Raw genomic sequence first — 24,557 nt, forward strand, 5'->3', positions numbered from 1 at the left:
TGGCAAGTTGACCCGTTCGTGTTGAGGTTTGTGTGTTTTTTGTGGTTCTTGGTGTGTTTGGGCATCAAGATTAGAGAAGCGGATTACATCCGTGAGAATGAGAGCAGATGGAAAGAGAAGGAGGAAGGGGACAATTATGTGTAGTTCATGTTGGAGCCCAGGCAAGTCAGGCACCACCCGAGCCACCGATGCCATATGGTGAGGATACAAGTTGTGGATTGACACACATGTGAGTTCATGGTGCAAATTAGCAGAATCATCTTAACTTACTGTTATTCTGACCTTGTCTAAACATAAATCTGTTTTTACAGACACACTGCTTATTAGACTCTTTAGATTATTAGAAATCAGTTCCATCTGATTGGCTGTTTTAAAGGCGAAGCTCAGACGTAACCACTGTGATTTCCAGCATGACTCTGCAGTTTTATAACAGCTTTTAGCTTGAATGAGGAGGTCATTTTTATCTTAAAACTTAAAGATCAATCAGAAGACAGAGATGAGCTACTTTATATGCTGGCAGCTTCTTAATCCTATCATGCCTCATGTGGAGTGTCTGGAGTATCAGTCACAGGTTCAGCTTGTCAATCAGTCCTGTTATAGGAGCATAACGATCTTTGCTGTATAAGATAAACAGCTCAGTCAGCAGGGAGAAGACCTCAGGAAGCTCAGAACATCTGGGAAGAAAATCAAGGTAACTTTGCACTATTGAGCGCCTATTTGAGCTGCTCTATTTTGAGATAAAAACAATGAAGTTATAGTATATTTATCTCCTGAGTAAGTCCAAAAAGGTCTACAAACCAAAGGATATTTCCAGGATAGGATTTCTAAAGTAGCGCTTTCTTTGATTCTCTCACATACCCAGACTGCATCTGCTTGATAACACTTTTAAAAGTTTTCTCACTTCAACAAAGCACTGTGGTTCTGTATAGTGTTGGTGTGAATGTATGAGTACTGTACTACTGCAAAGCTGAATTTGTGACATTGGCACTGTAGTTTGAAAGTTTTTTGCAATATTGTTATTTGCTGACCAACAAACTTTTACTCGTCACCTCACCATAAATTCCCCAATGGCAGACCTTAGACCATAGTATATAACCGCATGTATACATGTGTGCATGTTTCAGCATTCATAATTTCATCAATTCTGACAAGATTCCCAATACCAGTGACTGAAATGCAGCTCGAAACCATAACAGAGCCTCCACCTGACCTCCTCTGTACCTATTGAAAACAATTTAAACAAAAACATTTGGACTCGTGACTCCATCAGACTTGTTGTCACTGATTTTTAAGGCCGCCTTCTTCTGGAATTTGGCAAACCTTAGCTTTTTCTGTCTGTTTCAATTCCTTATGAATGAGTTCTTGATCGCCATATTTCCACCAAGTTCATTTCTGATGAGGCCTTGCTGTACAGCTGATGGATCATTTTTCTGTTCATCTGTTCTAGACAGCTGTCTAGTTTCCTCTCTTTTTTTCTCTTTTTTTTTTTAACATTGCACATCTGCTGAGACATGCTAAGGTTTTGGCTAATAGCTCTTTGGGAATCACCTTGTTGGTGCAAAAATACTATTTTATGCCAGGCAAACTGCTATCGTTCGAGATTTTGATAACGTGTTCCCATTTATTTCATATGTGATTGTGTGACAGGCTGCTAGTAACAAAGTGTCTAAAGTTACAAATTTGAAATTTGATCTTTGCATGTGGGAACAACAACATTTCCTTTGATCCTCTGAAAAGGGTCAGGCACAAGGACCGGACTGAAAACTAGTGGAAGCGCAGTCAGCGTTCAAAGTAAAATGTTAAGAATTTCGGAAAGTCTGCAGAACTATTGCTCAAGACCATTTGACCTGTGGTCTGAGACTTTTCCACAGTAATGTATCTTCATAAAGGTCAGTTACAGCAAATGATCGTTTCAAATCAATTGCACTTTACTTTCTTGGGACTCGAAAATAAAATTTGCTCCTACCTCAGTGTTTACTATCCACCAGTGGCTGCTGGTTTGAGTTATACGTTTTGACTTTCAACAAAACTTTGGGAAAACAAGCTCAAATTCTACAAACTATAAGCATAATTTAACTTAGCAGTAAAAGAGCAGGCTGTTAAAGTGAACCACAGATTATTTCCTGGGAAAGCATTTTGCCTGTAGTGCACAGTTACACTTCAGTCTCTTAACTGTTTTATTCATACTGCACATGATGTAATGAATAATCAACCTCCAGCGCTGCCTGCTCCAGGGTTTTTACTAAAATAGTAATGAATCTGGGAATAGTTAAGCTACTTGGTGTTTCCATTTGATTTCCACCTTTGGGAAGGTTGGGAACCCAGTCCAGACACTGATGCAATTTCTCTTATTGAATCTGTCCTAGACACAATACCAACAGTGTTTCAGCAGATCTGTGGCTCCGACTCCAGACTCCGGTAGCGTTGTGATAAGACCCAGCAGGAGCCAAAAATCACACAAGGTGGTTTTTGTGTTCGTGTAATGTGGGAGCTAGACGGGCTGGAATTCAGTGCAGCACAAGCGAGGCCGCACAACAAACCCACCAGCTTCCTTTCTCCAGGGCACACAGAGTTCACCACCCGGCAGATGTTGGCCCTTTTTTGTTTGTTTTTGTTTATTGCCGCCTTTTATTTCACAGGTGTTTTTCTCCACACCAGTTAAAATAAACAACACGCTGGACTCAAGTCATGCAGTTTGCATTGCGACTTCTCCTTTCCATGCCCTCATTTGAAATAATACTAAGAATAAACAGTGCAGCTCATTAAAATGTACAGTTTTCTGCCAAAGGTAGTTAAAAAAAAGTATAATTACTCAGTTGAGGGGAAAGCAGACCCTTTTGTTGTTCTTTGAAGTGTAGCTTTAGCCTTTTTGTATGTAGCTAATTTTGATAAGCTGTAAATCTGCTTGATATTTGTACCGATTCTTTCTCCGTTTAACCAGATTACATTATACTGTAGCATCTACACTGATGGTAATGATGCAGTTCAGTCTCTTCAAGCTGTTAGAAAAGATTACAAACAGACCTGGTCAAATACCCTGCAATTGAGACTACATTTTATATGACTGTAATTGCTCTTATTTAATGCTGTTTTCCTCCCTCTGGTTCTTTGTGCAGTTGTTTTGTAGCTCTCTCCCGGGAAATAAGCGAAATGGGGGAAAAGAATAAAACTAAGATATTGAGACATCTTGATCCTGAGACAGATTTTGCACCAGCTGGAAATCGCACTCTCTGCAGGCCGAGCTGCTGTGAGCGAGCAGAGATGCCGGCTGAGTCCATCCCGAAGTGGTGTAACCCTTCAGATGAATGCTGCGATTTAGATTGAATGTAACAATGGAATTCCTGTAATGTCACCCAAGAGAAATCTCCACCTCCCTCCCCCCTTCATGAGCCTTTGTTGCACCTTGCCTCTTTTAAGGAAGGGTGAAAAAAACAAAGTGAGAAAAATGCTTTAGCTCTTTTCCAACAGGAATGTCTCTGTGTCAGATAAAGATCCTTAACTGAATGGAGGAGGAAGTGTAGGAAGTCCAAGTTCAGCAAATCTAGCGTTTCCTTGTTGATGCCTGTTGTGGAACAATATTTCGGTTCCTGCATAGATGCTGGATATCTGCTTCAAAGGGTGTCAGAGTGTATTTCGTGTTACTGTGCTACCTTCTAGGGCTTTTTATCCAGTTTCTTTTAGGGAAGCTCAGGCGAACTTCTATATCAAGTTCCAAGTTTTGTGCTGCATGTTTCCTGTCTGCGTCTAAAAACACAGGTTTCCATTCTTTCCTTGCTTTGCATGCACGAAGTACTCTGCTGCAGCCAAAGGCAGGACTGTTTGTCTCGAGTTCGGGGCTCGTTTGTGCAGTATATGTTTACAAAGTCTTGCCCAAATGCCATTAAATGAAGCTGCTACACAGTCTTTTAATCCAGTGATTTGTGTTTCTTGGCAACTGTATTTCATTATTCTCATCATTTTCATCTGTCCACTCAAGTGTGCACTGATTTGTGTCCATGGCGATGAAATGTATATATTTTCTTGTTTTAATAGACAAAACATTTGCAGGTCAGTGGTGTCATGGATCATGTCGCCGCTTATGAAAAAGACCACAGTTGGTCATACCTGGATTATTTCTCTCATTTTTATTGCGCTATTTTAAAATATGCCATGAATTATCATGAGCGTGAATGGTTGTCTGTCTCTGTGTGTTAGTCCTGCAACAGATTGCAACCTGTCCAGGGAGTGTATGACAGCTAGGTCCCCGCTAACAAACAACAGTCTGCGTTCATGAGCACGAGCATGCAGATTGCTTTTTTGGGACTTTCTGACGTTTGGCCGTGAGATGACCTGCTGAAAGACTGCTCATGTTGATATTACGGGCCTGTTTTTAAGTTTTTTGTTTTTAATTCCATTATATTTTCTATTAAAACCAAAAAAAACCTCTTTCCATGCCTCACAGCTGGCTTTATTTGGTTAATCTACTTTATTTAAATGCCTCTGGTACTTTGAATAGACCTTTTTAACCTCGGCGCCTTCCCTGCTTTCCAAAGTCACACTTTCTGCTGTGGAAAAGCCCCATGACCCATGCACATACTACACTTACAGTACCATCCGTGACACCCATTAACTCCTATCAAGCCGTTTCCAGTCATGAGCAGCAGGTGGCACTGCCCTCCCTCCACCGTCCCACAGTGCGTCCTCTGTGTGAGAGAAACTCAGCACATACATGCAACACAAAGTCATAGAGATGATAATTTGTTGAGCAGACTGATGAATTGGCTCTGTCTTTGACATTTTGAGATAATAAAATATGGTGTAGCTTACTGGACCAAATAGTTTTATCAAGAAACTCATTCCAGCCCTGCTGGCCCCAAGCCAACCCTGCAGTGTAAACATGTACGGGGAGACATTTTAATTATGAGGGGCAGTGTGATCCTCACAGCACTGTAGACTCTACTGTTTGACTCGAGCGTGTGTGTGTGTGTAGTCCATCATACAGGTATGTGCATGTGTTTGCACTATATCTAAAGCTGACGGTCCCTTGGGCACAGTCAGCCCTTTCAGACAGTCCACGATAATCACCCTCATGATGTGATGCAGCCAGAGAGGATTAAAGCAAGGCAGCAGTTGTCTCCCCAGACACTATCTTTCCTTACAGGAAGTAATATCTCCTGTCTATAAGCCTGTGTTTCTCATCCAGGCCAGTCCTGAACATGTGTCACATTTAATAGATGTTTAAGTGAGATTTGCCTACTGTGTGGTTTCTTAGACTGGCACGTCTGTTGACCTGATTCTATTTGCATTGCTTCTGCTTATGGTAGTTATTACGGCTGTATAAGTTGGCACACTTGCATCAAAAGCTATTAAGATTGGGATCGTGTTACATTTAGCTCTTCCTCCCATAGGCAGAAAATGAACTCTCAGCTGAATTCTGCTCCTGTTTTTGTTCTCCCCTAAAAAGCTGAAGATTAGATCTCAGCCCAGACGCAAGCTGAGCTTTTATATTTTTCTTTTTCTTTTTTTTTTGTTTCCGGTTATGTTTCGTTACTGTCACATGCTGGTAGATCACAGAATCACCATCATATTGTGGGTTTTTTTTTTTTTAACTGGTTTTTAGCTTTATGATTTAAATTTAAAAAACAAACAAACCACAGAACACTTGAGTTCATTCACCCTTGTTCAGAACCCAACATGGTAATCACAAAATCCTTTAAGAATGAGTGAGTATTGTAAGACTGTGCAAAACACAGGGAATCTCTGAGATTAATGGAAAAGCTTTGAGCTGTGGTCCACTTAAGTAAGAGTGTGTGTGTGTGGGGGGGCGGACGAAGTGTGTATTAGATAAAAAAAGATTATTTGTAGCATGTAGGCCACACACTACCTCTCCTCCCCCTCATGGACACACTTTCTCTCTCTTTCTCCTCGTGCCGCTCTGGTCCTGGTACTGCCAGCTGGGAGGTCTGGACTGGATGTAAAGGCCATTGTAAGAGTTTAACTGCACAGTGCTGTTATCTTCTGATGCTTCATCACAGGTTCTTGCAAAACCAGATTCTCCCAGTGATAGTTTGAATTATTCACAGAATTATTTCTCACATGTGTTTTCTGTTGGCGGAAGATATTTCGTGTGTGTGTGTTTGTGTTATGTGTTAATCGCACGCGTGTTGTGGGTTTAGGAATGAGGGCATGAGTTGCTTGTTGCATGGCTTGCAGGGCCAGTGTCTTTGGTCTCCCTGCAGAACAAGTGTTTCTTCTACAGGCAGAACAGAGGTGCGCGCACACACAGGCTCAATTGCTGCTGCTTATCTGCATAACAGCTGCAGATTGGTCAGAAAGGGGAGAGCTGGGTGGAGCTCTGGAAAAAGCTCCAGATGCAGAGAAGGCATAGATTGAAGGTTTACCTGTTTGATAAAGATGTTGGACATGTGCAGGAGGAACTTTGTATGCCACTTGATTGCAGGGAAAGTTGATGCACTTATGTAACGCGAGTGGGGGCCCAGAAGCTAAGTGACATCTCTGCACTGGTTTCTGTGCAATTTAAGCTGTGAGCCTCAAGGAATACCACTGGTACTGAAGATATAATATGGCAGCAAATTCAGAAGCAAACGGTGATGGAGGGGTATGTGTTTGCTGCTTTTCTTCTTGCTGACCCAGCATTTAGCGGCTGCTTGTGACTCACTCTTGGTGTTTTGTTTTTTCTTTTGAGTTTCCTACATGTGGTTGCAGGTTCTCCCTGTACATGTGTTTGATTTTGGCCGCATTCAGATTATCCTCATGAAACCTTGTGGGAGCTGGACCGTTCACATGAATGCATGTGACCAGGCTTGTTCTTTTTCTCAGCGAATGGTGGTTTTATGCTAAGCTGCTGGGAGTATCTGTTTGGTTTTCGCTTTTCCTTTGTGCACATCTCTAAGAAGTTAAAACGCTAACCCTGATTGACACATGCATTGATCAGATGTGATGGCTTAATGCACTGAGCGCGTTTGTAAGCGAGTCTTAGATGGAGGAAGACGTCGTTTCCTGGTGCTTTACTGTGACAGAAATACATTTGAGGAAGAGGAAACACCTGATTAGGGTGCTGCTATCTTTTTGTATTCTTTTGACTTGGAGTAGGAAATGATAAAAACATAATTTTTGTGTGTAGCAGTGAATATTTGTGGTCGTGTGAATATTTGTATGGGCTCTATAGCTGTGGGAGAGTGTGGTGAGTTGGACTATTTCTGTCTCTCTCTCTCTCTGAACTGAGCCAGCTTCACACAGAGCGCCGCTATAACTATCCAAACAACCACAGTATTCACACGGCACACACATGGCTCCCTTCACCACCTGCTACTGGCCTCATCACAAGGGGAAACCTTACTGGGATTCAGCCTCTCTATTCCACAACATTAAGATTGTAAAGAGGAATACACACAGTGTTGTTAATGCTGATAAAGCATTTGTAATCATGCTTTATTAGTATAAATGCAGCTTTTATATTCATGACATCTCATTTTTCTTGGAGTCTTGGATATCTCCTTCAACCGGCACCTTAAACAAATGTCTAACTGCCTCCTTTTATCTGCACAATACTGCTAAAACTATAAACATCCTGTCTCCTGAGTGATGCTGAAAAGCTAGTCCACAAGTTTGTTACTTCTAGGCGGTAGTATTTTACCTAATGAACAGCTAAAAGCTCCCTGAAAAGCCTTCAACTCATCCAAAATAGAAGTAATAGTTTTCTCGTACTGGCTGATTTTCACTGAATATAAATCCTTCATCTCACAGGGATGGTCCTGAAGGATCAGGCTCTGTGAGATCTTTTGGGTATCACAAACTATCATATTGTCCCAGTAGAGCACTTCACTCTCACACTGCAGGCTTATTTGTTGTTCCTAGAGTTTCTAAAAGTAGACTGGGAGACACAGCCTTCAACTGTCTCTCTCCCAGTTTGGCTTTTGGAGACAGACACTCTCTCTATTTTTAATGTTAGACTTTAAATTTTCCTGTTTGATACCTAGGTAACTGAGGTGTCCGTGACAAAGCAATGTGCGACTAGTGGATTACTTCTTGTGATAACAACTATTAAGGCCTAGGCAGTGGATGGAACTTCCCATGATGGCAGTGAGCACTTCTTCTCCACTCTAACATGTGAAATGTTGTGGTACTTATGTTCAACTTTTCTGCTGCAGCTGAACTCCAAGAACTCTTTACTATAGTCAGGGGTGCACGTAAGTGATCCGCAGGTGCGCATTCGCTGTCAAAATAAAAAACGCGCACCAGATAAGAAGTTGCAACGCGCGTTTGCGTACATAAGATTTTCTGGAGGAGGACAGACATTTGTTTAGAACTCTTAAAGATGTCAAAGAAGCAAGCTCCTCCACCTCCAAACAAATGTCAGAAGGAGTCCGAACCGCAAAAGAAGCACGTATTCTCGGAAAAGTGGTTGCAGGATGTGAGCTGGCTTCAAACAAATGATGAAAGCACAGAGATGTGGTGCAGAATATGCCGTGAAAATCCCACTCTAGCGGACAAAACCAGTGCCTTTTATATGTACGCAAACGCGCGTTGCAACTTCTTATCTGGTGCGCGTCTTTTATTTTTGACAGCAAATGCGCACCCGTGGACCACTTATGTGCACCCCTGACTATAAGCCTCATTTGCCGAATCAAACAACCATTCATGCATGTGCTGTATCTAACATTCGAACTCGCACTACTCAAGGATACTCTCACATGGGAGAGGCAATCCACTGATTCCGATTGGCAGGAGACCCACTCCACTCTCTTGTTTTACTGCTGTTTGTCATTAATTTTTTCTACTCTCTCACATAGTTTCTGTTTGTCTGTAATAGCTCTCTATGCTTTCCTTTTCTGTCTACTCTTTTTCTCCACCCCAACTCATCACAATAGATGGCTACCCCTCACAGAATCTGGTTCTCTCAGAGGTTGTGTTTTTTTCCTGATAAGAGGGAGTTCTTCCTCCCCACTGTTGTCAAGTGGTTGCTCAAAGTGGATCTTACTGTTGGGTTTTTTCTCTCATCTGACAGCGTAAAGCACCTTGAGGTGACTTTTGTTGTGAGTTGGTGCTATATAAATCGTGTCTTGTATTGAATTGTGGAAACACTAAAATCTAGGAGGAGCATAATATCAATACAGTGTGTATGAAATAATAATAATCATGCTCCGTCTACCAGCATACAGTAGAGAGAGAATTCGTGCCAACCATGGCACCTTATGTCAAGCAAAAATGATTTAGCATGAAGTGAATAATAGTGCAGTAATTATTGTAGCTGGATTATATACGACTCTGTCAACTGCATTTCCTACCGAGCTGAAATGTGCTTTCATCACGGACGGTGAATAACAACACGCTGCCCGGCTTCTTTATGACTTTTGGCAGCTTCTGATTGCATTTCCCATGTCGTACATTTGAAGAGGGCTTTTCCCCTAAGAGCAGCATTTAATGCAACATATCACCATCCATCAGCGCTGTGCCAGCCAAACCCACCATCTTGATCCAAAAGTAACAAAGCAGCACAGTCAGCCGCACAACTTGTTTGTGTTTGGCTAGGTTTCATGTCCTCCAATTGTTTCTCAGGGACTGCACCGCTTAGCATAAAGATTTTACTCCCATCGTAATAAATGCCACACATACTTGAGAGGTTGTTTTTTCCAAACAGTGGTCTTCTTGATAAAGGACTGGAAAGAACTTCAAAGGCTAGTATTATTCATCTCAGTAGCTGTGCAGAAACCTACCACTTGCCTCTTAGACTGCTTATTAAATATCATTAAGATTATTGAATCCATCTTTGTGGACTGTATATGCAACAAAGAGCTAAAATTGTTACTTTAACCCCACTTCTTACTAATTTCACATGGCAAACAGAACGTTTCAGGCGAACATCATAAGTGCATTTTTATCAGTGTTGCAGGAAATGACAAAGACGCAGCTGTTGACAAAGTAAAATATGTCCGTTCCAGAGGCAAAATGTTTGTGTCCACATACCAGTGATTAATTTTCCCTCCCTCCTTTGTTTTGCTATGTAGAAAATGTAGATGAATGTTTTTGAGTAATGTGAGGAAGTCTTTAAAGCATTTTTGAATAATGTGAGGAAGTCTCAAAAGCCATATGGACTGTTGTGTTATGAAGGCCTGTTTGGCACTACTTCTTGGGCATTGGTGTTCCTGATTTCCAGCTGGGGCTTTGTGCTTCCGATCCTCACGGTACCACTTTGGATCAGAACCAGCTACACCATGGTTTCACCCAGTTGGCAGTTTATCTGTTCTGTTTTATCTCTCGTCAAACTCTGCGTGGATTCTCTAGCGATTGGTTGCTTATTTTCTCGATGAACTCACCCTGAGCCAGTTATGGAAATTATAATTGGTTCAGGTCTCAGTGGAGACTCATTCCAGTGGGAGACTGTGTGGGACCAAAATGGAAAAATGTGACATAGATGTCAAAGCCCATCAGGTTTCATTCTAGTTAAAGAAGATTGTTTTCACGTCATCAGTTAATATTGGAGAAATCGGGATTAGGGGGACACTTCTGTAAATCTTACACAAGATTGGGGGCTTTTTTTTTCTTTTTCTTTTTTAAACTTTTGTTGGGGTCTCTTTCTAAACTTTAAATCTAGAGCTGTGTAAGTTGTATGGCTTTTCTGTGTTTGTATTGCTCATGAGAGCAGCACTAATCTTTCTATCCGTAGTCAATCATGTGTTTCATTAGCATATTGATTTATCTGCATGACACACAATAGCCTGACTTTCATTTTTTATTGGCTCGGGACTGGAAATTGCCTTTCTTTTGGCTTGGAGAAGCCAACTTTAAGAAATATATGATGGTAAATCTTGTTAAAAGGAGCTTTTGCTGATCTCAGAACATTTGCTCATATTTGAATTGTTCAGCCTGTTCACAGTAACCATTAAAGTGCAGGTTTACGGGCTTTGCTTTCAACCCAAACTGAATTGGAAAGATGGCGCTGAGCAAGTTGTGCTGAAGTGCATTTTAGTGGGAATGCATTTAAGCCCAAGATTAATGTGTCAGGAGATACTTGAATGGTTTTTTAAAGTTAGTGGAAATGTTTGCATGTGGAAAATGGAACTCCAGTAAAATCAGCCTAAATGTCTCGCCTATGTTGAACTCTGCCTTAATAATTCCCCAATATCCCTTTTCCTACTTTATGCATACTAGGAACACAGAATAGTTGTAATTGTTCTTGACTTATAGTCTGCTGTTTTTTCTTCCAGCTGAATAAAAGAGAAAATTAATGTTTCCTTAGGTATATTAAAAAATGAAAAAAACAAAAAAACAAAACCCAAACACAATTTCCTGTGGCATTCCTTTCTTAAGACCTTTTCGGCTCTAAATTCTTAGATATCAGGGCCGAGAACACAGCGGAGGAATGGCCTGATGGCTGCTTTGGTGTGAGAGGAAGAATTTGAACCTGTTTGAACCTCATCAGTTTGCTGTACAAAGCTGCTTTAGTGCTTAGAGGAAGACAAATCCCCTACCTGCATTCAGTAATGCCTGCTATCTCGGCTGCTTTTAAAGAAGGGGTAAACTGAGAGTATGTTTGGCTTAGAGAAGAAATCTGTAACCAAGCTCTGAAGTTGGGGTCAACTTCAGGAATGCTACAAAAGTAGAAAGGAATGAAGACACAGACACACTACACAAAAAGGTAACATGTAAGTTTCTGAAATATGTGCATACAACAGAAAAGGAATAGGAAATGTGTACAGTAACTGTGTGATTCCCAGACACGATGATGTTTCCCGTAAAGACGATGCAAACTGCAGAGTTTGAAACTGGGAGCTGAATAAATTTGCTTATAAATGAGGAGTTCTCCTAAATGCTTAATGTGGTACGTGAAGACAAGTGCCTTGGCAGATAAATAGTTTATAATTAATTCATTTGTTAGCTTAATTAGTGAATTCATCAGCATTGCCGGCAGTTATGTTTATAATGAGGCAGTAAGCAGCTCGGCTTCACCTCGTGTGATCTGGTGGAAACATTTGGTGGTTACCTTTGTGATACTCTTTATTCCAAGCTGTTCTTTAAGTCAGTCATTTTCTGCATTCTGAAATTTTTAAGGGAGAGAAAGAAGAGCATTTGAGGCACTGATGTCTCTTTTGAATATGTGCAGAGTATATGTGTGTCTGTGGATGTTGTATAGTTCTACAGTCCTACCTCTAAGTAGACAACTCACATGGTCAGCGATAGCCAAGCTGACAGTCAGGTGGTGATGGTCCTCTGCAGAGCCTTTTCTCTAGACAGAGACTTGTAAGTCATTATTATTAAAGTCATTATTCTTTTTCATTTTAGTTTTAGTCTAAATACACCACTAGGACCGATTTTAACACCAGCTGTACAATATACACATTTGGGGTAGTATATCAGCATTGCACATTAGTATATGACTTTATCCTGTTTTTAAATCACCAAATGTAGAGATTGGTTTTGGTATCAATAGCTGTCAGGCTCTAATTATCATCACAGTGATTGTTCCTGATGATGTAACCTAAATATCTGACTTTAGTCACCTCCTTTAGTACTCGAGCTCCCAAACAGAATGAGAGGAAATTTGGCCTCAGATCCTCTCTGGCTGAACCGATCATTATTAGAATTGAATTTGATGTCACACTGCAAACCCTGAGCAGTTCCTGTAAGTCTTTTGTGAGGATACTTCTGCTCTTGACATATTTTATTGTCACAGGAACTGTCATTGTAGGCTTATGGAGTACAGACATTAGCTGTGAGTGGCAAAGGTTAAGAATGGGCCCTGCAAAATATGCACAGTATTTGTCTTCATGTTATAACATCAGTCCACACACTGTACAACAGAGTGACAAAGTAGCATCATGTTTTCTGCTCTAATGCTGCTATCAGTGTTTCCTTATCTTTTTGCTTTGTTATCAGGTTCAACTCATCAGATTAGGCTGTTTGCTGGTGTCAATGTGAATTGTCAGGCAAAACGGTGAAACAGCAGAAGATGTCAAACTCACAGTTTGTGTATAATTGTGCACGACATGGAGCTGTGCAGCCCCAAAGTTAAGTAGATTTGATGGATGTAGTCTATGTCTGGGTTGGTGATGCCTGTCAGCGCTGACGTGCACCTCATCAATGCCACTGATCAGCTCCCCGGGGTGCCGACCAGCTCAATGGAGCTGAAGGGCACTGTGTCCTCTAGCGTGGAGTTGTATAAATGCTGGAGCCGCTGCTCTTTGCTTTCCGAGTCCTGCTGGACTTTGTACGAGGAGCAGTTTTTAAGAAGTAAAAAGAAGAGGGTTTTAGACACAGGTGAGGCATCGAAAGAAAGGAGGTGAGAACGGGTGAACGTGCTTTTATCCACTTTACTGAGAATATGTTTGATAATTAGTTTGTTCTTTGATTTTTATTCCTGTAGTCACTTGAGTTGTTTTAGTGTGATATTCCAGATGATACATCTAAAAGTCGCTTTGAAGCTTTTTTCATATTTAAGCAAAAAAAAAAAAAGTAGTGGGAGTCTGTTTGATGCACTTCTGTGGATTTGTAATCCAAAGCAAAATGTCGGTGATTGACACTTTATTTTATGTAGGACACAGAACCCACCATGCTGGACATTGATCTTAGGGCTTTGGTTGTGCATCAGGAAAGCAGGTCACCGATTTCCCAATCGGTGAAACTATCACTGTTTCCTCTGCCCTTAAGCTCTAAATCCCAATCATATTAGAGCTGTAGGTCACAGGTGGAGCACATAACCATGTGGAAACACCAAAAAGATTACATGCTAAGCTTTTTTTTTATCAAAATTAAACTGGAAAGAAATTGGCACAGACTTTACTTGCTGTCAAAGTTGTAGTTAGCTTTTGCAATAGTAACTGTAGCTGGGAGCATGAATAGGACAATGGCACCAGAACAAGAGGAGTGAACATAACCTGATCTGGATCAAATCTTTATTTTGAAACGCATGACGAGAGTTAATACTTTTTTTTTTTTTTTTTTTTTTTTTAAATGAATGAACATGATATCAAAGAAAATGTCATGTTGAAAATATTGAGCAATTCCTGTTTGGGGGAAAAAAAAATAAGGAAGCAAATGCTTATTAATTCCTGTCCCTGTTTAGCTCATCCTATACATGTTTTGATTTTGCAATCAAATGTATACAGACGCATATTAATTTATAGCATATATCTATTGTTCAGTCCCTTGTTATATTATTACATGCATCATACCATTTCTGCTGTAAATGGTATGTTCTTTTATTCTTTTTTTAATTTTTTTGTCGTCTTCTTCCTCGTCTTTATCCATTTTACCTGTGCTCCTCATGTCCTCCTTGTGGTTCATGCGTGGATCTGCGAGGCTCTTTGTTGGCCCTTCTCCATCCTCTTCTTCAACTTCCCTGTTGTTCTTTTCCCCGATAAACCTCACCACACGCGTGCGCCCTTCGGATTCAAGATCACAGAGTGCGCTTTAGCCCCAGTTGCAATGGAGGACAGTGACCACGAGCATTCCTCTTCATCAGATGAACAAGACTCCTGTCCAGCTTCCCCTAATCAGAGCAGACACCATGATCATGATCACCATGAACAGGTATCGGTGATGCCCCCCGCGCCCCAATATATATATTTTTTTCTGTTACTGCCCATCTTCAGCTGATTTCTGCCGTCAAAGTCTGTAGTTTTTATGCGCTTAAGCTAAGGATTAGACATGAATTTATCTCTTTAGGGTCTAAATTTAAATTTAAAACTGTGTCACAGTGTGTGCTCACAGCTGAATTTGAGTGGCCGTGTTGCTTGCTGAATTCCACTCTATTATTTATTTATCAGGGAGACTTTAGTAACTGTAACTAGAGTCCATAGCTGCGTGTCCTCTTACAGAAAATTTACACTTTTATAGTTTGCATTTTTAATAAAGAGTAAAATACCTGATGTCTAAAACAGTCCTTGTCTTTAATGTTACGATCACTCTTAAAGGAGAGTAAATATAAACACAGTATTGGAGTTCATTCATTGTTAGTTTCATAAAACAACTTGGCTGCAGTGTTCAGCTCTTACATGACTTCTCTTCATTTATAATAGAAGGTGATCCACCAGCTGTAAAGTCCCTAACATGTATCCTGTTTCCAATGAATAGTTAAAGGCTCATCCACATTAATGTACAAATGTCATGTGTTACCCACTGGCCTTCAGCTGGGTATACTAACAGTTTTGAGTTGTCAGATATGAAAGATCTCTTTGTTGCTGTGTCTTAAATCCCTCACCATAAAACTTTAAGTTGATTTTCTAAAACTTTCTACCCTCTGGATCTCCATACCTCCCCCTCTACATTGGTGCTCTACCGTTCCTCTTTTCCCTCCACCGTATTTCTTTTTTCCTGTTCGCCTCGTCATCCCTCCCGCCCCCCCACGACCTTCACTTCTCTCCAGCCCTCAAGCCATTCAGATGACTCAGAAGTGGAAAACATTATGCAGGACCCTCAGCATCATGGTGGGCACGGTCTCCGCCATCACAAGCATCACCACCATCATGACCCCGAGGCTCATGATGCGGACAGGCAGGCCGAGGGCAATGACCGCCCCCACACCCCGTCATATTTGCGGCCCCCCGTGGCCGGCAGGGCCCAGTCAGATTCAGGTTCAGACACCGGTTTGCCACAAAGCCGAAGCGTGGAGTTTGACTTGCCGTCCCCCGTCAGTCCCTCCAGGCCAAAGAGCCCCTGGGTTCGATTTGACCCATACGACAGTAGCGAGGTAATACAAGGCGTCACGGTCAGGAAGCCCCAAAGAGGGGTCAGCACAGCCCGTGTGCTGTAACATGCTGATACATTTCATACCATGTTTTACAGTTGTTTGGGTTTTTGTTTTGGTTTTTTGGCTTTGTGCTGTTGCCGTTATTGCTGTCGAAATACTGCAAATGGGACAACAATGCCAAACTATTTCAAAAAGCCGATATCAGGTTTGAAAAAAGAAACCATGGTGTACACAGCCTCTGTTTCCTTATTCCATTTTTATCCTTTTGTGCATTTGTAGGACCAGGACAAGGAGTACGTGGGTTTCGCAACGCTGCCAAACCAGGTGCACCGCAAGTCTGTCAAGAAAGGATTTGACTTCACGCTCATGGTAGCAGGTAAATCCTCGTTTTAGCATTAGCTGCTATTTGATCTTAAGACCGTGTTTGTTTTAAAAAGACGGTCTTTTCTTCTTTGTTGTTCTTTGTTTGAAGGTGAATCTGGCCTGGGAAAGTCCACCCTGGTCAACAGTCTGTTTCTCACAGATCTGTACAAAGATAGGAAGCTGCTCAATGCAGAAGGTGCGTGTGATTATTTGTTTTAAAATTTGCTGTACTACATTATGTAATGGCTGAGGACTGTTTACTTCTTTTTTTCTATCCTAGAGAGAATCACACAAACGGTAGAAATCACCAAACATACGGTGGATATAGAGGAGAAAGGTGTCAAATTGAAACTCACCATTGTGGATACCCCTGGGTTTGGGGACGCCGTGAACAACACTGAATGGTACAGACATGTTTAACGCATCAGATAACCCTGAGTGAATCTGAGTTACACGGTCAGCTGAGACTGAACGCCCCTGTGTGTTTCTGCTTTAGCTGGAAGTCAGTGGCTGACTACATTGACCAGCAGTTCGAGCAGTACTTCAGGGATGAGAGTGGCCTCAATCGCAAGAACATCCAGGACAACCGCGTACACTGCTGCCTCTATTTCATCTCACCCTTCGGTCACGGGTATGACAAAGCTACAGCTAACTCAGCCTGCTCGTCCTCTCTTTATTATTACTTCTAAAAATATGGAAGATTAAGTTGTTTCTGCTGCAGCACATTATCACGTGCAATGTTCAGAAATGATAATGGGACCATTAACTACACTTTTCCTCGTGATCTCTGATCACATGTTTATCGCAGCCATCGTCCTGAGCGCACACGTGATATCTTCCACACGTATCTAGTGGATCGGTGTTTACTCACAGTGTGTTCAGTCTCTTAAATTGTTGATGCCCAGCATCTTTCCCAGAGATAAAGCACCTCTCAGCTGCCCTTGGATAACTTTACATCTGATGCAGTGATTTCACACTAATCAATTGTTTGTGCTGTGTGCTGTTGTGGTACCTCTCAGCACATTTGTGCGCATCCAGATCTGTGTTCATCAGAGAGCCAGAATACCATAAAATTCAAGTAATGCTGCAGAGCATTTTCAGCGTGACAGCCATGGAGAAACGGCTCCCTCTGTTGGTGAGCAAATGTCTGCTGCCACCGATTGGTCGGCCAGTGTGCCATGCAGCCAGAGACATCATCTTATGCTTCAAGTTTTTTTGGGGGGGAGGGGGTTGTACATTTTTGCCGTCATTTGATAGTGCAGCATTAGATGGGGGGGAGGGGGAGAGAGAGAGAGAGAGAGGAGGGGGAGGACTCCAACCCAGACTGATGCATTTCAGCTGTATAGCATGTGGTCACATGCTAAATCTCTGAGATAAACTAGCACCTTTAATTTTGAACTACAGATGAGACTTGATGCAGGAAAGCTTAGAGTGGAGAAATCTAGATGTGGATCGGCAGGTAAATCTGTTGTTGCCTGATCCTGATTGCCAGCAATTCATGAGCATTTATGAAACGCTTTCAAATCTAAATGGAGTTTATTGGCACAAAATGATCTAACAGTTAATGATTATCAACCCCAGTTTAAACTTGTCTAACAGTAAATCATCAGTGGTGGCCCTTTTTGAAGTTTTCTGTGGCCTGTGAAGGCAACGTGGAAGAAGCGCATGGCTTGTATATTTCATTCAGCCACAGTTTATGTTAAACCATGATAGGGAAGCCCAGAATGTGACTCGGGAAGTATTTTTCTTCAATTAGTCATCATTAGCAAACTAAACCTTCCTGACAATGATTGATAACTTTTTGCCCAGGAATGTAACTCCAACCTCACTAATGGTTAGCGATAAACGTGCGCAAACCATCATTCTCTGAAGAAACTCTACACTCTACAAACACCGACCCGGCCATAAAAACTCAGAGAACCCCTAAAATAAAGTTTGTGTTCCTCATGTGCTGAAAGCTGTAGTCCTTATTGCAGTGGCCTGCTTTCAGGTGACTCACCTTTTTCGAAAATGCCCACTCTCTTGTCTACTCTACACTATCCTAATAAATAATAAGTGTCTCATTATCCTTTCTTGGTATGTTTTGCCTCATCTCTTCCAGCCTCCGACCTCTGGATGTGGAATTTATGAAGGCTCTCCATGAGAAGGTCAACATTGTCCCAGTCTTGGCCAAAGCAGACACACTCACCCCTGGTGAAGTGAAGAAAAAGAAAATTAAGGCAAGGCGACTGCATGTTTCATCCCACGAATCAATCTGTGTATACGCCGCAGAGTGTTTTACTTGTATCCTCACAGAGGACGTTATTCACACTTTGACATCAGACATGTTTTTCCACTGTTTTTCTTTGCAGATCAGAGAGGAGATTGAGCAGTACGGTATAAAGATATACCAGTTCCCCGACTGCGACTCTGATGAAGATGAAGATTTCAAGCAACAAGACCATGAGCTGAAGGTGATCAGTAATCTCCTTTCTTTCTTTTCTTCATCCAAGTATTTGTGTTTAGTACACTAAACTCAGCTGAAAGCAGAATGCTCAGAGTCAAGACATTGTCATTCAAAACAAATTGTGCTGCAAACAAATTTAATATTAATAAGAATTGACATTAAAATGAATGAACAGACTATATAGTCAGACCTGGTGGATTTAAGTGTTGATGAATCAGCCTCCTCTACACTTCCTGTATTGTAAGGTGGTACTAAGCACACAGTCGGTGGAAAAATAAAAGCAAAGGTTATCACTACTAGCAAAACCCCTGCTCAACACACAGGTCTTTACTTTGGTCAATAAACAATAACTATCAAGAAAATCAGAATTACTTCTTAATTATGATGCATTTCATATATTTTAATTTTAGTAAGTATAGGATATATTTTCTGTGTCATACAGGCTGGTTTTGCCAGGCCTGCAGCGCTTTTTTGACCATGTGACACGTCTTTAATAATTTTATTACTACGTGTAATTTAATTTATCATATCAACACAGCGTTTCATTCTAACGCTATGATAAAGATCTAAATACTGGTTTATTTACTGGAACAACAATAATTGCAATAATGTAACAAATTTGTTAGATGTCACATTTTGAACAATGTAAGTATGTGACATGAGGAAAATCTTAAAAACATATAATATATTTATTGATATCATATTTATCTATGCCCTATACTGCCCTATACACTCACAGTGATCTAGGCAAAGTTAATGCAAAGCTTTATCTTAAGTTCATGGTCCAGTCGACTACATATGCTACGGTCATGTCAGTATGATTACAATCAAATCAATAACTTTGAGGTTTATGGAATTCTACCTCTTGTTGGATTACGTAAAGATCAGGTTAAAAAGGGGGGAAAAAGGTCTTGCACAAGAAAGGACGAAGACATTTAAGAGGAAAGGGATATAACTGGTCTGTTGTTGTTGTTTTTTTTAATACAGATGTGTTCACACCCTGCCCAGCCAGATGTGATCTTTATGACCATAACATGCTTTTAATATTACGATCTTTATCTTGACCCCTTTAGGAAAGCATCCCCTTTGCAGTAATAGGCAGCAACACCGTGGTGGAGGCCAAAGGGAAGAGGGTGCGAGGCCGTCTGTACCCCTGGGGTATTGTAGAAGGTAACCTTGACCTCACGTGTTCCCCTAAACAAAGACCTCAAAATCATACATACTAAAATGCTTTCTGTATAGATGTACCATTACAAAAGTTGACAGAGTATAAGTATTGAGTGTGTAGTTGATCCTCACTCTGTGGTCTGCAGTGGAAAACCCAGCACACTGCGATTTCGTGAAGCTGAGGAACATGCTCGTTCGCACGCACATGCAAGATCTCAAGGACGTGACCCGAGAGACTCACTACGAGAACTACAGAGCTCAGTGCATCCAGAGCATGACCCGCATGGTCGTCAAGGAGCGCAACCGCAAGTATGGCTCACGCCGAAGGACGGGAGAAATAAGTTTTAGTGAGATGAAAGAAATATGGCACAAGAAAAATCAAGATGAATTATAACAATGTTAGAATATTGTTGTTTTGAGAAAGAGACTGTGATTAAAAAAACGTGTGACCTTCATATATTCTTGAGGTATTTGATGGGTTTGCGCTGACGTGTCTGGTGTAGTGTCTTAACGATGTTTGTCGGCAGCTGATTAGACATCACAGGCTTATTTACATTGGTCTGTGTTCTCACTTTGTAGTAAACTCTGTGAACTTTCCCAAAACGTGTGTCTCTCTGCAGTAAGCTAACCCGGGAGAGCGGCACAGACTTCCCCATCCCAGTGGTGCCCGGAGTGGCCGAGACCGAGACGGAAAAGCTCATCAGAGAGAAAGATGAGGAGGTACGGCACGCCGACCACGAACTGGAGTCGCATCACGACCACGAGCATGACTCTGCCCACAATTTTGATCACCACGAGCACTCAGACCGTCAGCCCAGCCCGGAGAGGCACTCAGATCACAAAGGCGATGAAGCTCTCTGAGTATCTTTAGCTCACAGATGATGTGTTTACCCAAAAACATTTTTTTTTAAGTCCAGTCAGATCACGTTTTGTGAAACTCACAAGAAAACAGTCTCATAAACAGGAACTGGTTTAATTATAGAGTAAACCTGTAGCCTTTTGGAGCTTTAAACTGTGACTAGGAAAAGAGATTGCCCCTTACACTCTCTGGAAGCACCAGGATGTTTATAACCACGCCATCATCCAGAGTTTCAGGATGAACCTTCTCAGGATTAAAGAAAGAAAAGCTGAATGTAACATGTGTTCCTGCACCTGAGCTCATAACATCTGTGCATGGCAGGTCAGAGAAGGTGGGAAGGATAATGATGGGAAAGTGTTAAGACTGACAGAAAAAACCTGGTGTTAGTGGGTATTTAAAGGGCTACATGCTGTGCAATACTGTGATGCTTAGTGGAAGTAAAGTAGCATAAAAAAAGTAGGGAAATTTGTGTTTGGTTGATTGCTTCTTTGATGTAACAATGCTTCCAGGTAGTAAACCTTGTATCCTTATATCTTATGCATTTGTCAGTCAAGCAGCAGAGTTGAGCCCATGAAAATCTTCCCTGCCAATGCCAAACAGCTATGATATTGACTCTTGTTTGGTGTAATTTAATGGATTAGATTATTTAAGTCTGAAGAAACAAAACATACTTTAATTGTTTAATACAACCCCAATGACCTGGCACCCTCCTCCTCATGCTAGTCTCCAGTTTGGTCACATCCTGTTCTTCAATCAGCATTTGTCCCAAATCAGCCAATGTTATGTTGGTCATTATGGCCCAAGCTGATCCCGCAAACATGCCACTTACAGGTTTTTGGGATCAGGGGTAAGGTCAGGACGGAAGGTGGGCCATTTCATCCTCTCCACTCCCAAAATCTGGAGGTAGTCTCTGATAAAGTCTTCTCTGTGGGGTTGGGGGGATTGTCATCTTAGAGAATAGTGTCTGCACCAGTGTCTGCACATGTTGCAGACACTGGTGCAAAGGAGCCTGATGGTGAAGGCCAGTCATGGTGTCAGAAGCTCAAAACAAGAGTCAATAGCAGAATTAATCATCTCTGTGGCAGAGAATGTTTTTAATGCACATAACCCACATGCTTAAATCCGCTGCTCAACCCACAGATGTATTTTCATTACAAATGTGACACCATTTAACAGGAAATAAACAGGCATTCCCTCAGTGTAAGATTTATTACCAAGCAGCATCGTTGCAACACAGAAATAATCAACCAAACCCAAATTTCCTTACTTTTTTTTTGCAAAGTTTAGTTATAAATATTACTGTTGTGAAGAGAAACCTTCCTTATAGATTCCTTTTTATTTTGGGTTTGTAGATGCTAGACTGTTGCCTTGTTAATGACTGTTTTGAGTCTCAGGAATAGACGGTTGTAAATGGTTTTAATGTTGTTCTGCAATCATAATGAGTTAAATAAGCTATGTCAATACCAGCCCACTTCCCTCTGCAACACCAGACCGTGCAAAATCTATTTATTTCATTAAATAAAGAGTCTTATTTTTTCCCCTCACTTGTTTATTTTACATTTTCTGTCTGATCAACATGAAGCAACGCAGTAACACCAAATTAGCTCAATATACATCTTTGCCCACGGGTGTTATAGCCAACCCACACACAGCAGCAGCTGGACAAACATCTCCAGGTGAACAGGAGCTGTATAACACCTGTGTTACCTGCTTATTTCCAACAAATCTGATAAGGGGGGGGGACTCACTCAACATGATTAGGTGATTGAGTAGCTGACTGATACTAGTGATTTTAATATCCTAAAGTGCTGCTTCTGTGATAACAGATACTCTGTAGTCCAGAGTGAAGCAGCAGATGGAGGGAGCCTTGTTTCCCTGCTGCCATTCAGCACATGTCACGTGGTTTGGGGAGAACAGGCCCATCTCCCGGGCGTTTATTGATTTGTTGCCTGTGCAGCCGTGCGTAAATGAATAGCTTCCATGAAATCCCCCTTACACTTCACACCGCTATGAAAGTGGATGCGTTGCATTCAAACGTATCACACTAACACCCATCTCCTCTCTCTGCTCTCTTCTCCCAGCTGCGGCGGATGCAGGAGATGCTGCAGAGGATCCAGGATCATATGATCACTCAGAAGGACGGCTATTGAGAAACAAGAACCCAGTCACACTGTGTACATGTGTTGCTCTCACTGGGATTTAATAAAAAAAAAAAAGAAAAGAAAAACTCCCCACTCCACCCCAAACAAACCTTTATTCCACTCTTGGATATTGACATCCCAAGCCACCTCTCAGCCTCATCAGCAGCATGTTATACGTGGATCAAGGACCCGGCAAGGAGGTGGTAAGACGTTTGCAGCTTAGCGACTCCCTTTATCCTCTCCAGAATCTCTGACATTTACGGCAGCACCGCTGAGAAACACCCAACTCTCCCTGCCTGCTGTTTAAAACTGCTCTCGTGATGTTCGCTTGAATGAATGAAAGGTTGGGGGTTAATTCACATATCAGAGCTTTTTCTTTAGCCACATGATCACAGGGTTGTTTTTACAAGTTTACATCAAAGCTTACACTTTACTGGGTGTTTTCTGGTTTATTTTTTAAAAATCTTTACAGGTCAACAGACACACACACACACACACACACATATACATATATATATATATATATATATACTGTAATAATATAATTTTCTATAATACACCTTTTTTTTCCTACTGTTTTTGTTTTTTACATGCTGTATTTAATGTTACACTGCTCGACTATGTGGATGACGGAGGTTCCTGTTGGTTAATTTGGTTTAAGGGTTATATTTGGTTTTTGTTCATTTGGTTTGTTCAGTGTCTGCATGTTCACAATTATAGTTGCCACATCTGATGCCTGACGTCACAGGGTTGACCAGTGTTAGCTCACAAGCAAACTCACTGATTGTCATTGTCAACATTCGAGATGCGATGCATCTTTAAATCTGGTAGAGAAGTCTTTAAAAACCGCGTGGAGAATTCCTAAAAGTAGCAAAGTCCCAAAAGGTTGTTGAAAAATACAAGACCCTAGATTTGCATGAGATGAGCGTCAAAGGGCAGGGTTGCATTAAAGGTCATGCAGTGATTTTTATTTTTGCATGAGTTTTGTGAAGATTACTCAGATTGCAGATCTGTTTGATGATCATAAACTGACCAGCTGTTGGGGGTGACAATAGAAGCTTTTTTTAATTGGTTTGTTATAATTATCTTCTCACTTAAAGGGAGCTCCTATGCGGATGAGTACTAACCTTTACATTTATCTTACAGCCAATGATAAATTTAATAATCCCAATATTTTTTTCTTTGGATTGGTCTTCAAAAGTGAGAATTGTTTTTAATTTTGCAATAACTTAGCAACACCATTACAGCCCATGAGTAATGATCAAAAACAAAGAGTGAACATGAGTCTCTTGACATTTTTTTTTTTTTAATGTTGCAGAGCTTCTTTTTTTTAAAAATTAGATGACTCTACTCTGACTTGTTTGACCTTTGTTTAAAAAATATATATATGAAAAATACATTCCTCGAGTTTCTATCGCAGAGTCAGGTGACACTTTTCGTTTTTGAATTCATGTTAAATTTGCCTTCGTTATTTTGCATTTTTTGATTATATTTATGTAATAAATTTATAAATGAAAGAGGTTGGAGAGGGCAATGTGTACAAATTCTAATATTGTAATAAAATATGACTATAATTTCAAGTTGAATAAGACAATGGGTTTTTTATGGCTGCAAATGGAAGTGGGATTAAATGGTTTTGTGTGTCATCTAAGATGTGTGGATTGATAGTGATTTTCTGATATAAGTTTAGGAAGTGTGTGTGTGTATATATGTTATAGTACAGGGTGGGCCATTTATATGGATACACCGCAATAACATGGGAATGGTTGGTGATATTAAAGTCCTGGCGACGGCACATTAGTATATGTGAGGGGGCAAACTCCTCAAGATGGGTGGTGACCATGGTGGCCATTTAGAAGTCGGCCATCTTGGATACAACTTTTGTTTTTTCAA

The 24,557-nt window shown here is 41.0% G+C and overlaps 1 protein-coding gene across 7 annotated transcripts in view; it reads left to right on the forward strand.

Annotated features, from left to right (window-relative positions):
• sept4b (septin 4b) overlaps positions 1-24,250 on the forward strand; it is a 48,498-nt gene extending 24,248 nt beyond the window's left edge. For 2 of the 7 annotated variants that reach the window (XM_014330371.2, XM_014330377.2), the window contains 9 exons: positions 15,968-16,064; positions 16,161-16,247; positions 16,332-16,455; positions 16,548-16,682; positions 18,153-18,270; positions 18,403-18,504; positions 19,571-19,667; positions 19,811-19,973; positions 20,285-22,060. In XM_014330371.2, coding sequence (XP_014185857.2) covers positions 15,968-16,064; positions 16,161-16,247; positions 16,332-16,455; positions 16,548-16,682; positions 18,153-18,270; positions 18,403-18,504; positions 19,571-19,667; positions 19,811-19,973; positions 20,285-20,525 — 1,164 coding nt within the window. In that variant the 3' untranslated portion in view covers positions 20,526-22,060. Of the gene's footprint in view, positions 1-4,960; positions 6,599-8,522; positions 13,280-13,980; positions 14,530-15,364; positions 15,689-15,967; positions 16,065-16,160; positions 16,248-16,331; positions 16,456-16,547; positions 16,683-18,152; positions 18,271-18,402; positions 18,505-19,570; positions 19,668-19,810; positions 19,974-20,284; positions 22,061-22,604 lie in introns of those variants that run through there. The other 5 variants (XM_042218117.1, XM_042218118.1, XM_005915883.2 and 2 more) reach the window with 5 other exon arrangements.
• The last annotated feature ends 307 nt before the right edge of the window (positions 24,251-24,557 follow it).

Source organism: Haplochromis burtoni, unplaced genomic scaffold (genome assembly GCF_018398535.1).
Source record: "Haplochromis burtoni strain Fernald_Lab_line unplaced genomic scaffold, NCSU_Asbu1 Contig_15, whole genome shotgun sequence".
NCBI classification, from domain to species: Eukaryota; Metazoa; Chordata; class Actinopteri; order Cichliformes; family Cichlidae; genus Haplochromis; species Haplochromis burtoni.